The following is a 14,912-nucleotide window of genomic DNA, read 5'->3' as shown; positions in this document are numbered from 1 at the left end:
TTTTTCCTGTATACTTCCGTGTGCGAGTTTATATTTTTCATTAATCTCACTCATTTCCCATAATGTATTGTTCATCTCACTGTGAAACAATCAACAGTAGAACAAAGCCGCGAACACAAGGCTCGTGGTAATTAAGATCACTCATTAGCATAAACAATTTGAGTCAAGGTGCGCCAAAGTGGTCCAGCCTCACCCTACACCCGCACTCGAGGTCACCAGTCCAGTCGAGGTCACCAGTCCAGTCGAGGTTACCAGTATGGTCGAGGTTACCAGTATGGTCGAGGTTACCAGTATGGTCGAGGTTACCAGTATGGTCGAGGTTACCAGTATGGTCGAGGTTACCAGTATGGTCGAGGTTACCAGTATGGTCGAGGTTACCAGTATGGTCGAGGTTACCAGTATGGTCGAGGTTACCACTATGGTCGAGGTTACCAGTATGGTCGAGGTTACCAGTATGGTCGAGGTTACCAGTATGGTCGAGGTTACCAGTATGGTCGAGGTTACCAGTATGGTCGAGGTTACCAGTATGGTCGAGGTTACCAGTATGGTCGAGGTTACCAGTATGGTCGAGGTCACCGTTCATAGTCAACGTTGTAAATAAAGTCAAGGTCACCATTCATGATCGACGTCACGAGCCTAGTCGAGGTCACCAGACTGGTCGAGGCCACCAGTCTAGTCGAGGTCACCAGTTTGGGCGAGGTCACCAGCAATCTGTCACCACTGAGGTGTGACCTGGCCAGATGAACCGGTCGTATCGTGAAAAAAGGCAAGGATATGTCACCCGATTATCGCCAGAGTCCGACCTTCAGGGACTGCCCTTTGAATTTCGTCAGACCTAGAGGTTAAATTTGTCGATTACTTGTGTCCAGGTCCAACCGTAATGGCCGAGTTAACAAGGTTCTTACGATAAACATTCCTCGTAACTGAAGACGTAAAAACACAAAGATATCAGCCAAGAATATTATCAGACTTATACTGAGACTCTTCCTTAATTAGATAAGTTCACTAATTACCAGTTAGGAGTATAAATGACCTTTGTACCTTAATCTTGTCCCCTAATTAGTGCTCGATGAACTCATCTCGTTAAGATAGAGTCTTGATATAATTCTGATGTTATTTTTGGAGTTGAACTTTAGTTTAAGTCAAACAGTCGGGTACATTCATACATTTTCAGCCAGGGCTTGGCCGTTACACATGTGCAGGGACCAACATGAAGGTAAAACTGTACTCGCCACTTGACTCAAGAGTTTTAGAAGAATATACAGTATATCCATCGATGACGGTCTTCACACAGCCTCCAGCGACAGTAAATAATCGAGACTTCTAACGTTCATTCATACATGATATCGGATCTTAGTTCTCACAAGGCCCCTATACAGTAGATGGCGGTTGACCCATAATGTTAAATAAAACCAGCGTATTACATCTGGCTCGCTCTTCTAATGGCCCCCCTCCCACTTCAGATGGCAATCGGACTGAGAAATAATAAATGGTGAGGGAGGAGGTGTCAAACCTGACCTGTGTTGTGCGCGACCCCCAGAGACGGTGGGTGGTGGTGGTGGAGTCACCTTGGACGGCCGGCAGCACTCCATCACAGCTCGCTCCCTCATCCCACACACAAGTGCACACTCTGATTATAACGCTCGCTGGAACACCATTCACGTTTGTGAACAGTCGCTGAAATGCATTTTGCAGTTATCGGATTGTTCACTGGACAATAAATGTATTTCTGGATTGCTAGGCAGCACATAAGTGTCCTTGTTGTTCACCGTGATAATAAAAGTTGCCAAGCAACAAATGTTAAAAAAAAATCACCAACAGGCACTATTTTTTCCGTTTGTCCATTGGTTAATAGTTTTTTCTTGACTGTTCACTAAGGAGTAAAGATATTTCCCAATTGTTCACTGAGCAAAAATTGTAATTAACCCAATTTGTATGGGAACTTTACAACGGTGTAAATTTTTCTGATAAATTTGAGATCTTCCTTCATCAGTGATCCATCATGAGGCAAGACAGGAACGAGTGTTGATTACCCGACGGTCTCTTCCTATACTACTGTAGGTCAAGTCTAATTTACTGTACCGAAACCCGACCCCCCTGGTGGAGATAACGGAGCCACATTTATAGCAGATTAAACCCGATATTCCTGATAATTTATACTATTCATGTTAACTATAAATATTGTCATCCATACATAATTTTTTTTACAAAAAATCGGCTGAACTGTGGACAAATTAGCTGTTTTTTTCGTTCGTGCCTCAAACTGTAACAAGGCCATGCACCAATCACCAAGAAAAATGCACGTGTCTAAACCGCTTATATTTTAGTTTGCACAGAAAAAAAGTCTGTAGGAATAATACTAAGTACTGTGCTATACCTGTACGAGGACGTGGGGTGACCCTGATTTACGGAGACAGTATAAAGTGCGCTCAGGTCATGGTAGAGAGCAATGTATCAGAGGTTGCAGATACATAGACTAAATAGCTATGACTGACACTCAAGCTGTGTATACCCAGCAGCTTAACCACGCTACAGTACACAGACTTCACGCATGTATTTGTGTATACTTCCAGCAAACTAATATCTCAGTGTCTCAGTGGCGTGACTGTATATAGGCTATAAGTACACATAAAAGATAGTACAGTAACACCATAATTTAGCAAGACATCCATTTGTTGTAGACGTCGGATATAGGTATGGGTAAGAAATCACGCGAGGATAACCACATAGGCCTATCCCACTGTGTGTAAACAATTGAAAGTTGATGAAACAAGAATAGAAAACTTGTCAGAAATTATCAATAATCTAACTAAAGCTATTTATAATATTTTTCTCTAACTGTTCTCGTCTGTTTTCAAAGGCTCAAAGATATGCCTCGCTGATTTTTAGGTGTTCCAGCACTGTTTTTATATTTTCACTGCCGACGTCAACAGCATTCGACTTGACCCTAGAGACCTGTAAGTGCTGTTGCCATTATTAGTCATATGAACGAGAAGATATATCCACGTTGTAAAATTGAGAGAATCAGATAACACGTTAATGAAGGAAAAATTAAAAATAAATACATATGTTTTCGTTTGATAGTCTTATGTACTAGTTTTTTCTATCTATTCTATCTAATTTGTTTTCTTTACTAAATATTCTGCTATTTTCTATCTATTCCGCCTTTTTTGCATCTATCATCTTAGTTGAGAGAGTTGTGACACATTCTGATAATGGTTCTAAATCTATCCATAACTGCTAGGGAGAACAACTTTCGTTTTGAATTTCTGTGAATTCCTCCCGTGATGGAATTAGGAGTCATGACCGTGTTGATAAACTGGCCAATGAGGCATTAAGAAAGAAAATGTAGACCAGGACCTTGGCATGTCCAATGCTGTACTTAAAAACATACAAATCAAAATCATGAACTCTGATCTAGAAGAATTGAGCAATGAAGAGACCTGACGTTGTAGCATTAGTAAATATGACAAACTTTGTGACAAGAGCTACCGGTATGGCCAGCATAAGGACACAACCAGACAATGTGAAGTAGTCGTGGCCAGAATTAGGCTAGGATACAGACACATCTGGCAGGTTAGTGACGCTGTACCCATACCGGAACACTCAACATGTAAACTTTGTGATAAACCTTTAAAGCATACACTTGAACACTATATTATTGAATTTGACACTGTCAAAGACTTCTGGCAACCTGGCTTATTGTATCATGAACTTTGTAATTACTACAATGAATCAGGGGTGCTTGAGGACATTCTTGCGGTGTATCCTAAATTTGCAAGCCCACACTGATTAGTCCTCAATTAGAATATGACTTATACTGTATATGAACCACTGTCCTGTGTGGTAGTGAACAGTGATAGCCTTCTCATGAAAATTACCTATACTATTAATGAATATGACCTGTACTATTATCCTCTTTGTGTTTGAATCTCTGTCCTGCATGGCAGTGAGAACTGATCGCACCCTCAATGTCAAGACCTGACTGAATTACTCAGAATAGGCAAACTGTACTCCAAGCTTTGTCAATAACGTTGCTAAATTAAAAAAAAAAATATGTTGAGGAGCGTTAAAACCTCCTCCAGAAAATGTTGTAGTTCTCTTACATTTATTAGGAAATATTTGACAAAAAGGTGATGAAGAGAATACTCATAATTTTATTTATTTTTTTTTAAGATTTCAGTTTTTCAGAACACCGCCCATGAGTCCATCTTCAAGAATTACTCAGACTGATACACCAAGCTATAGTTGAATATTCCACGATATCAAACAAAGTTTGACAGCTTCTAGTACGGCAACACGAGAGAATGTTTAATGGTACACTGCCTTATCTACATCTTAGACGAAACCTGTAGAGGCAGTGAATCACGTCACCGCCATGTTCCTCACTGAGTATAAAAAAAATATTCGATTATGTGCATAATATCATCGGCCGTCAGTTACTGTATTTACTGGGGTGTCGCCCATCATAACTCCCTATCATTCAAATTTTCTCTCAGATCGCCGCCATAAGGTCAAGTATTCGAATGTGTTGTCAACTGGAGACTACGTTACTCATGTAGTGCCACAGGGCACCCGACTGGCACCAGGTATTTTTTCTGATAATAACTAATTAACTTCCCAGGATGTATCCGACTCCATAAAATTTGTAGATCCTGTTTTCATTAGTCACTGGTATACAGTATATTTATGAAACCCTTGTAGAACTTAAAGAGATCAAATCAGTAAATATGGTTTCCAACCCCTCGAGCCATGGGAGAAATACCAACTTAATACTAGATGGACTGACTGTGTTAAACACCTGACTAGTATAGGATAGCTAGAACAATGTACAGTAGAGGTTCTCAAGTGATAAATTAGTCACACTGTACGTGCAGCATGTGGTATATAAGGTCACAGTTGGTATATACTGTACCAACTGTGACTACATACTGTACAGTGTGGCACCTGTATATCGTCCAAGTCTCACACAACAACAGACTAAAAGGATGTAAAGGCTACAGAACGGAATTTATTTAGTAGCTAAATGATGATACAAGTTACCAGAGTGGTCACCAAACATTACACTTACAGGCGCCAGGTGAAAGACTAATGCACGGGTTTGGTAGAGCAGCGCTCACCTAGCCCTCATCACCGACACCTCCTGTAACTCTCCATAACTTTCATTCAAACACTTAACTTCCGTCACTCAAAAGTTCTTTACAGGACTCACCCAGTTATCCGTGATTGAAAGACGGGCCATGATCACGGATAACCCGATTTCACGGTTAACTTGGTATATCCCGGCGGTGGGTGGGTGGTGGTGGTGTAGCTGCTGCCCGCCACCACTGACTGGCCTCCCACGTCGAGCGCCACCACACACACACTGTTATTTTATTACAGTATAATATACAATTAAGTAGTTTGTACTCACCGCAAGATGGAAAGATCCTCCGCTCTTAGAGGCCGTAACTCGTCTTCCGGCTGGCACGCAGGGAACAAGCTGCGAAAGTAAACATGGCGATTAAGCACATAACAAGAAATAAACGCTGTGTATTACGTCCCCATGTGAACCAGTGATAATTCCCACGACGTTTTATTCACTGTCACATCTTTACCATACAACATGTACAGTACTACACTCACGTCCAAGGATATGCCGTATTGTCATGTCTTTGGTGATTTACTTAAATTTTTGTACTTTGGGATACAATGGTATATGTACCCACTTATTATTATTATTATTATTATTATTATTATTATTGTTATTATTATTATTATTATTATTACATAATATCCTGATTTTATGTAGATTTTATGGGTTTCATGAAGGTTTCGAGCACCCACTTATTCCACCTGATGATTAAACACTCCAATGCTACCTGGAGGTAAGGTAAGGTAAGGTAAGGTAAGGTAAGGTTAGGTTAGGTAAGGTGAGGTTAGGTTAGGTGAGGTTAGGTTAGGTAAGGTGAGGTTAGGTTAGGTTAGGTTTATGGTCTTTAATCATCAAGTGAAATCGGGGGTCTTAATCTTCAGGAGATCCTTATTATTATTACATAATATCCAGCACGACCACCCCCCCCTCTCCCACACCGCACTACACAAGCATCACTGAGGACCGCAGAGAACAGGATTTGGTCAGTAAACAAGAGCTCGGGTGTTTACAAGCAGACCATCAGAGCAAGGTCATGCAGCCACCGGATGTTGACAGCGATGTTTAGTGTTGGAGGGCGTGGTGATGTTGGCAGAGGTGTTGAGTGCTGGAGGGCGTAGTGATGTTGGCAGAGGTGTTGAGTGCTGGAAGGCGTGGTGATGTTAACAGAGATGTTCAGTGCTGGAGGGCGTGGTGATGTTGGCAGAGGTGGTAGTGCTGGAGGGTGGTGAGTGGCAAGGTGTTGGAAGGTGTTGGAGGGCGTGGGTGATGATGTGGAGTGTTGAGTGTTGGAGGCGTGGTGATGTGTGCAGGTGTTGGAGGGCGTGGTGATGTAGAGGGTTGTTGGAGTGCTGGAGGGCAGGTGATGTGTAGAGGTGTTCAGTGCTGGAGGGCGTGGTGAGTGTTAGAGGTGTTGAGTGGTGGAGGGCGTGGTGATGTTAGCAGAGGTGTTGTTGGAGTGTTGGAGGGCGTGGAAGGTGATGTTGGCAGGAGTGGTGAGGTGCTGGAGGGCTGGTGATGATGGCAGAGTTGTTGAGTGTTGGAGGCGTGGAAGTGATGTTAACAGAGGTGTTGAGTGTTGGAGGCGTGGTGATGTTGAGAGGTGTTGAGTGTTGGAGGGGCGTGGGCAGTGTTGGGGAGGTGTTGGAGTGTTGGAGGGCGTGGTGATGTTAACAGAGGTGTTGGTGTTGGAGGGCGTGGTGATGTAGAGGTGTTGGAGTGTTGGAGGGCATGTCGTGTGTTAGCAGGAGTGTTGAGTGTTGGAGGGCGTGGTGATGTTGGCAGAGGTGTTGAGTGTTGGAGGGCGTGGTGATGTTGGCAGAGGTGTTGAGTGTTGGAGGGCGTGGTGATGTTGGCAGAGGTGTTGAGTGTTGGAGGGCGTGGTGATGTTGGCAGAGGTGTTGAGTGTTGTAGGATAACGGTGGTAATGATGAAAGGATGTTGGTAGTGATGAAGGAATGTTTGTAAAGCTAGGATGATGTTGGTAGAGTTGGAAGGATGGTGATAGTACTGGAAGGATGTTGGTAGTGTTGGAAGGATGGTGGTAGTGCTGGAATGATGTTGGTAGTGTTGGAAGGATGTTGGTAGTGGTGGAAGGATGTTGGTAGTGTTGGAAGGATATTGGTAGTGCTAGAAGGATCTTGGTAGTGTTGGAAGGATGTTTGCAGTGCTGGAAGGATGGTGGTAGTGTTGGAAGGATGTTGGTAGTGGTGGAAGGGTGTTGGTAGTGTTGGAGGATGTTGGTCGTGATGGAAGGATGTTTGTAGTGTTGGAAGGATGTTGGTAGTGCTGGAAGGATGTTGGTAGTAATAGAAGGATGTTGGTAGCAAAAGAAGGATGTTGGTAGTACGAGAAGGATGTTGGTAGTACTGGAAGGATGTTGGTAGTACTGGAAGGATGTTGGTAGTACTGGAAGGATGTTGGTAGTGCAAGAATGATGATGGTAGTACTGGAAGGATGTTGATAGTACTGGAAGGATGTTGGTAGTGCTGAAAGGATGTTGGTAGTAATAGGAGGATGTTATAGTACTGGAAGGATGTTGGTAGTGCTGGAAGGATGTTGGTAGTACTGAAAGGGTGTTGGTAGTACTAGAAGGATGTTGGTAGTACTAGAAGGATGTTGGTAGTGCTGAAAGGATGTTGGTAGTACTAGAATGTTGTTGGTAACACTAGAAGGATGTTGGTAGTACTGGAAGGATGTTGGTAGTGCTAAAATGATGATGGTAGTACTGGAAGGATGTTGGTAGTACTGGAAGGATGTTGGTAGTACTGGAAGGATGTTGGTAGTACTGGAAGGATGTTGGTATTGCTAGAAGGATGTTGGCAATGATACAAGGATGTTGGTAGTGCTGGAAGGATGTTGGTAGTACTGGAAGGACGTTGGTAGTACTGGAAGGATGTTGGTGGTAGTACTGGAAGGATGTTGGTAGTACTGGAAGGATGTTGGTATTGCTAGAAGGATGTTGGTAATGATACAATGCTGTTGGTAGTGCTGGAAGGATGTTGGTAGTACTGGAAGGGATATTGATGGAAGGATGTTGGTAGTGCTAGAATGAAGATGGTAGTACTGGAAGGATGTTGATAGTACTGGAAGGATGTTGGTAGTACTGGAAGGATGTTGGTATTGCTAGAAGGATGTTGGTAATAATGATACAAGGATGTTGGTAGTACTGGAGGATGTTGGTAGTACTGGAAGGATGTTGGTAATGATACAAGGATGTTGGTAGTGCTGGAAGGATGTTGGGCGTACTTTGGAAGGATGATTTGGTAGTACTGGAAGGATGTTGGTAATGATACGAGGATGTTGGTAGTGCTGGAAGGATGTTGTTGGTAGCGCTGGAAGGATGTTGGTAGTACTGGAGGATGTTGGTAGTACGGAAGAGGATGTTGGTAGTGCTGGAAGGATGTTGAGTATTGCTGGGAGGGATGTTGGTGGTGCTGGAAGGATGTTGGTAATGTTACAAGGATGTTGGTAGTGCTGGAAGGATGTTGGCGGTACTAGAGGATGTTGGTAGTACTAGAAGGATGTTGATAGTACTGGAAGGATTGGTAGTACGAGAGGATGCTGGTAGTGCTGGAAGGATGTCAGTATTGCTGGGAGGATGTTGGTAGTGCTGACTAGAGGATGTTGGTAGTACTAGAAGGATGTTGATAGTACTGGAAGGATGTTGGTAGTACGAGAAGGATGCTGGTAGTGCTGGAAGGATGTCGGTATTGCTGGGAGGATGTTGGTAGTGCTGAAAGAATTTTGGTAGTGCTAGAATGATGTTGGTAGTACTAGAAGGATAGTACTGGAAGGATGTTGGTGGTGCTGAAAGAATTTTGGTAGTGCTAGAATGATGGTGGTAGTACTAGAAGGATGTTGATAGTACTGGAAGGATGTTGGTAGTACGAGAAGGATGTTGGTAGTGCTGGAAGGATGTTGGTAGTACGAGAAGGATGTTGGTAGTGCTGGAAGGATGTTGGTAGTACGAGAAGGATGTTGGTAGTGCTGGAAGAATTTTGGTAGTGCTAGAATGATGTTGGTAGTACTAGAAGGATGTTGATAGTACTGGAAGGATGTTGGTATTGCTAGAAGGATGTTGGTAATGTTACAAGGATGTTGGTAGTGCTGGAAGGATGTTGGTAGTACTAGAAGGATGTTGGTAGTACTAGAAGGATGTTGATAGTACTGGAAAGATGTTGGTAGTGCTGAAAGAATTTTGGTAGTGCTAGAATGATGTTGGTAGTACTAGAAGGATGTTGATAGTAATGGAAGTATGTTGGTAGTGCTGAAAGAATTTTGGTAGTGCTAGACCGATGTTGGTAGTACTAGAAGGATGTTGATAGTACTGGAAGGATGTTGGTAGTGCTGAAAGAATTTTGGTAGTGCTAGAATGATGTTGGTAGTACTAGAATGATGTTGGTAGTACTAAAAGGATGTTGATAGTACTGGAAGGATGTTGGTAGTACGAGAAGGATGTTGGTAGTTCTGAAAGAATTTTGGTAGTGCTAGAATGATGTTGGTAGTACTAGAAGGATGTTGATAGTACTGGAAGGATGTTGGTAGTACGAGAAGGATGTTGGTAGTGCTGGAAGGATGTTGGTATTGCTAGAAGGATGTTGGTAATGTTACAAGGATGTTGGTAGTGCTGGAAGGATGTTGGTAGTACTAGAAGGATGTTGGTAGTACTAAAAGGATGTTGATAGTACTGGAAGGATGTTGGTAGTACGAGAAGGATGTTGGTAGTGCTGGAAGGATGTTGGTATTGCTAGAAGGATGTTGGTAATGTTACAAGGATGTTGGAAGTGCTGGAAGGATGGGAGGATGTTGGTAGTGCTGAAAGAATTTTGGTAGTGCTAGAATGATGTTGGTAGTACTAGAAGGATGTTGATAGTACTGGAAGGATGTTGGGTATGCTGGAAGGATGTTGGTAGTACTAGAAGGATGTTGGTAGTGCTGGAAGGATGTTGGTAGCGCTGGAAAGATGTTGGTAGCGCTGGAAGGATGTTGGTAGCGCTGGAAAGATGTTGGTAGTGCTGGAAGGATGTTGGTAGTGCTGGAAGGATGTTGGTAGTGCTGGAAGGATGTTGGTAGCGCTGGAAGGATGTTGGTAGCTGGAAAGATGTTGGTAGTGCTGGAAGGATGTTGGTAGCGCTGGAAAGATGTTGGTAGTGCTGGAAAGATGTTGGTAGTGCTGCAAGGATGTTGGTAGTACTAGAAGGATGTTGGTAGTGCTGAAAGAATGTTAGTAGTACTAGAATGATGTTGGTAGTACTAGACGGATGTTGATAGTACTGGATGGATGTTGGTAGTACTAGAAGGATGTTGGTAGCGCTGGAAGGTTGTTGGTAGTACTGAAAGGATGTTGGTAGTACTAAAAGGATGTTGGTAGTACTAGAAGGATGTTCATAGTACTGGAAGGATGTTGGTAGCGCTGGAAAGATGTTGGTAGTGTTGGAAGGATGTTTTTAGTATTGGAAGGATGTTGGTAGTGTTGTAAGGATGGTGGTAGTGCTGAAAGTATGTTAGTAGTACTAGAATGATGTTGGTAGTACCAGACGGATGTTGATAGTACTGGAAGGATGTTGGTAGTGCTGGAAGGATGTTGATAGTACTGAAAGGATGTTGGTAGTACTAGAAGGATGTTGGTAGTGCTGGAATGATGTTGGTAGTGCTGGAAGGTTGTTGATAGTACTGAAATGATGTTGGTAGTACTAGAAGGATGTTGGTAGTACTAGAAGGATGTTGGTAGTACTAGAAGGATGTTGGTAGTACTAGAAGGATGTTGGTAGTAATAGAAGGATGTTGGTAGTACTAGATGGATGTTGATAGTACTGGAAGGATGATTTTAGTTCTGGAAGGATGTTGATAGTACTGAAAGGATGTTGGTAGTACTAGAAGGATGTTGGTAGTCCTCAAAGGATGTTGGTAGTGCTGGAAGGATGATGTTGGTAGTACTGAAAGGATGTTGGTAATGCTAGAAGGATGTTAGTAGTGCTGGAAGGATGTTGGTATTGCTAGAAGGATGTTGGTAGTGCTGGGAGGATGTTGGTAGTGCTGAAAGAATGTTGGTAGTGCTGGGAGGATGTTGGTAGTGCTGAAAGAATGTTGGTAGTGCTGAAAGAATGTTGGTAGTGCTGTAAGGATGTTGGTAGTACTAGAAGGATGTTGATAGTACTGGAAGGATGTTGGTATTGCTGGAAGGAGGTTGGTAGTATGAGAAGGATGTTGATAGTACTGGAAGGATTTTGGTACTGCTGGAAGGATGTTGGTAATGCTGGAAGGATGTTGGTAGTCCTGGAAGGATGTTGGTAGTACTAGAAGGATGTTGATAGTACTGAAAGGATGTTGGTAGTACTAGAAGGAGGTTGGTAGTACTAGAAGGATGTTGATAGTACTGGAAGGATTTTGGTACTGCTGGAAGGATGTTGGTAGTGCTGGAAGGATGTTGGTAGTACTAGAAGGATGTTGATAGTACTGAAAGGATGTTGGTAGCAGTAGAAGGAGGTTGGTAGTACTAGAAGGATGTTGATAGTACTGAAAGGATGTTGGTAGTACTAGAAGGATGTTGGTAATGCTGGAAGGATGTTGGTAGTGCTGGAAGGATATTGGCAGTGTTAGAAGGATGTTGGTAGTGCTGAAAGGATGTTGGTAGTACTAGAAGGTTGTTGGTAGTGCTGGAAGGATGTTGATAGTACTGAAAGGGTGTTGGTAGTAACAGAAGGATGTTGGTAGTACTGGAAGGATGTTGGTAGTGTTGGAATGATGTTGGTAGTGCTGGAAGGATGTTGGTAGTGCTGGAAGGATGTTGGTAGTGCTGGAAGGATGTTGGTAGTGCTGGAAGGATGTTGGTAGTGCTGGAAGGATGTTGGTAGTGCTGGAAGGATGTTGGTAGTGCTGGAATGATGTTGGTAGTGCTGGAAGGATGTTGGTAGTGCTGAAAGGATGTTGGTAGTGCTGGAAGGATGTTGGTAGTGCTGGAAGGATGTTGGTAGTATATTTATCACAAAGGAGCGGGCATTAACCTTCTTCCACCACAGAATAAGAACAGTAGTTAACCACAATCTTTTTTCACCGAAGAACAGGGGTCATTAACCTCTTTCCTTCCACAGGAGAATGGTCAACAACCTCCTCACTACCACACAGAGAGGAGTGGTCACTACCACAGGCAAGTGTTCATCACGTTCCTTCCTACCACAGAAGAGCGGTCATTACTCCCTCCCTTCTTTCCCCAACTGGACCTGTCAGAAGAGGGGCCAGTGACCCGCAAAACCACTATCGTTAGGTGGATGATGGCGGGCGAGCACAAGGACATCCGAGATGTTAAATTATCTCCGGATATATTCATTCAATACTAAGGACTCGGTTGAAGGTGGAAAGTAGCCGTTAAGACCCGCGGCTTTATAATGCAGGAGCCTCTTAGGGGGTCGTTTATGATGGAGGTTGTGTGCGAGTTTATGGCGTTGATGAGACCTGCCTCCACCCTCTTGTTGATGACCTGTTATGGCCCACGAGGCTCTCCCCTATCACTGCTACTGCCCTCCTCCTCCTTGCCTCTCTGTACGTCTGTTTATCTACTCGTCTTATCTCTCGCTTTCTCTCCTAACATCCAGCTGATGACCCGTTATGGTCTCTCCTGCTTTCTCTTACAACTACTACCTACCTTCCTGCTCTCACACCCTCCCCCTCACCTCTGTCTCTGTCTGTCTCTCGTAAAGGTTACTAACCCTGTATTTCTCTCCCACTCACATATGTTCCAACAATATTCTTAGTAAGAAAAATAAACGATTGTGCTGGTTATTGTGGAAGGTCAGCCGTGTGGACCTCGCCAGAGTTGGCATCAGATACAATCTCACGCAGTAAAATATATATATCCGCATTTTTCTGCTAGCTTGGGCTGGACGATCAAGACAGAGGCGGACCAGACGATGACGGTGTCACGGCGGCTGCTCGAGAGGTAACACAGAAAACGGGTTAAAATGGGCTCTCAAATACGAAACTAACTAAAGCAACTATACCAAGCAAAACAACTTCTATTATTCTCAATACTTAAGGTTCAGCGATACATCGCTTACTTTCGTGTGCACGGTGAATATTCATATCAGAGGTTTATGTTTCTATTGTGAAACTAGAAAGATCAATATATGTAAAAACAACAATTGCAAGGCAATTTTGTTGAATATTGCTTTCATCATTATATTATGGAAATATGAAATGGATCCTTAAATGGATTAAAAGCGTTGAGGAGCGTCCAGTTGGTTTATCACCGCACGCTGTATCACCCTGGACAGTACCTTACACTCTGAGGTAGGTCAAGCATTGGTTATATAATATAAATTTACCATCTCATTTGCAACTGTACAGACCGGCAGAGTTGTCTCTCACAATACTTGGTTCTCCCTCCATGTCGTCCACCAGCTGTGGACTCGTTGTTCTGGGAATATTAAGTAAACAAAACTAATTTGATTTTATCAGGTATTTTTGGGACGTCTGGAAAATCCTTTGATGTAATTTTCCCCGAGTTAACTTATCCATGAAGTATGTCAAGTACCATTGAATAAGATTACTTGTAGATTTTATTTCTCATAAACCCGAAACTGCTCAGTTTTATTTTTGTGTAAGTATCTTTAAAACTTATATGCCAATACAGTTCTTATGAATATTTGTAATCATTGACGTGTGTGTGTGTCTTTAATACACCAAGAATTATGATGAAAAATTATAACTTTGTATTATAAACACACACGCACACTTATATAAATAAATAAATAAATATATATACATATATATACATATATATATATATATATATATATATATATATATATATATATATATATATATATATATATATATATATATATATATATATATATATATATATATGAAAATTAAACTATAACAAAATGTTTCAATAATTACACATATGGTGGCTGTAGCTGTTGTTGAGTAGACTTTAGTTAGCCCTCTGAGGACAGTGGTTTAAGATTTAAGGCAGAGTTACTTTCCTGGACAGACATGACAACCTGCCTCACCTGACACAGCTCTACTTAACTTAGTGTTAGAGACTATATGATGAGGCAATAAGTCAGCTGGGGTCAGCCTGGGTCACCACCAGACACCAGCTATAATTTCACCAACACAGAAAAGCTTGGGTATAAAATCACGCCTGGTTACCCAAACACGACGTGTGAGCAGCCTTTAAAAACCGGCAAATGTATTTCATTAAGTGTAGAACGTAAATATATAATATTACATACGCTATATATATATTATTCTAATGTATAAATAACTTACCAAATGGTGTGGAATTGTTGATACTGAGAATGGTCGTGGGGACGTGGAGGGCGCAGCCATGATGAGTCCCCAGCAGCGTGTAAACAATAACTACCATCACACTAACACTCAACCTACACAAGAGAAACTAACAGACACCAATTAAAACAATTATAACATGGTGAAAAAAATACATTTAAAGAAGATAAGTGGTAGCCGTAAAATCTAATCCAACCTCACACAGTACTTCACCCCCACACACATAACTTTACAGTCGGTACCAGTGATCGTTGTTAGTGAACCTGTCATAACATATATACTATATTACTCATCTGCGTTTTGTTACAGGGGACGATATAAATTTAATTAATAAACCTCTTTCAAAATTCAACAATAACAATAACAACCACTTGTTAGATATATATAAAACTCCATAGATGTGCGCAAAGCCTCACTGTCACGATCGATTTCCATCTATATCAGCACAGTAAAGCAAGGAGACGAAGCACACACGGTAACCAAG

The 14,912-nt window shown here is 42.2% G+C and overlaps 1 protein-coding gene across 1 annotated transcript in view; it reads right to left on the bottom strand.

The window, feature by feature from the left end:
• The window catches only part of LOC121865488 (dnaJ homolog subfamily C member 8-like), a 110,506-nt gene extending 96,001 nt beyond the window's left edge, over positions 1-14,505 (bottom strand). Inside the window, exons 1-2 of the mRNA XM_042364982.1 lie at positions 14,411-14,505; positions 5,414-5,482 (exon numbers count right to left, since the gene is read on the bottom strand). Coding sequence (XP_042220916.1) covers positions 5,414-5,482; positions 14,411-14,470 — 129 coding nt within the window. The 5' untranslated portion in view covers positions 14,471-14,505. The remainder of the gene's footprint in view (positions 1-5,413; positions 5,483-14,410) is intronic.
• Between the last annotated feature and the right edge of the window lie 407 nt (positions 14,506-14,912).

This window comes from Homarus americanus, unplaced genomic scaffold, assembly GCF_018991925.1.
Source record: "Homarus americanus isolate GMGI-L3 unplaced genomic scaffold, GMGI_Hamer_2.0 scaffold25483, whole genome shotgun sequence".
Taxonomy (NCBI): Eukaryota; Metazoa; Arthropoda; class Malacostraca; order Decapoda; family Nephropidae; genus Homarus; species Homarus americanus.
This window is presented reverse-complemented; position numbering and strand designations above follow the sequence as displayed.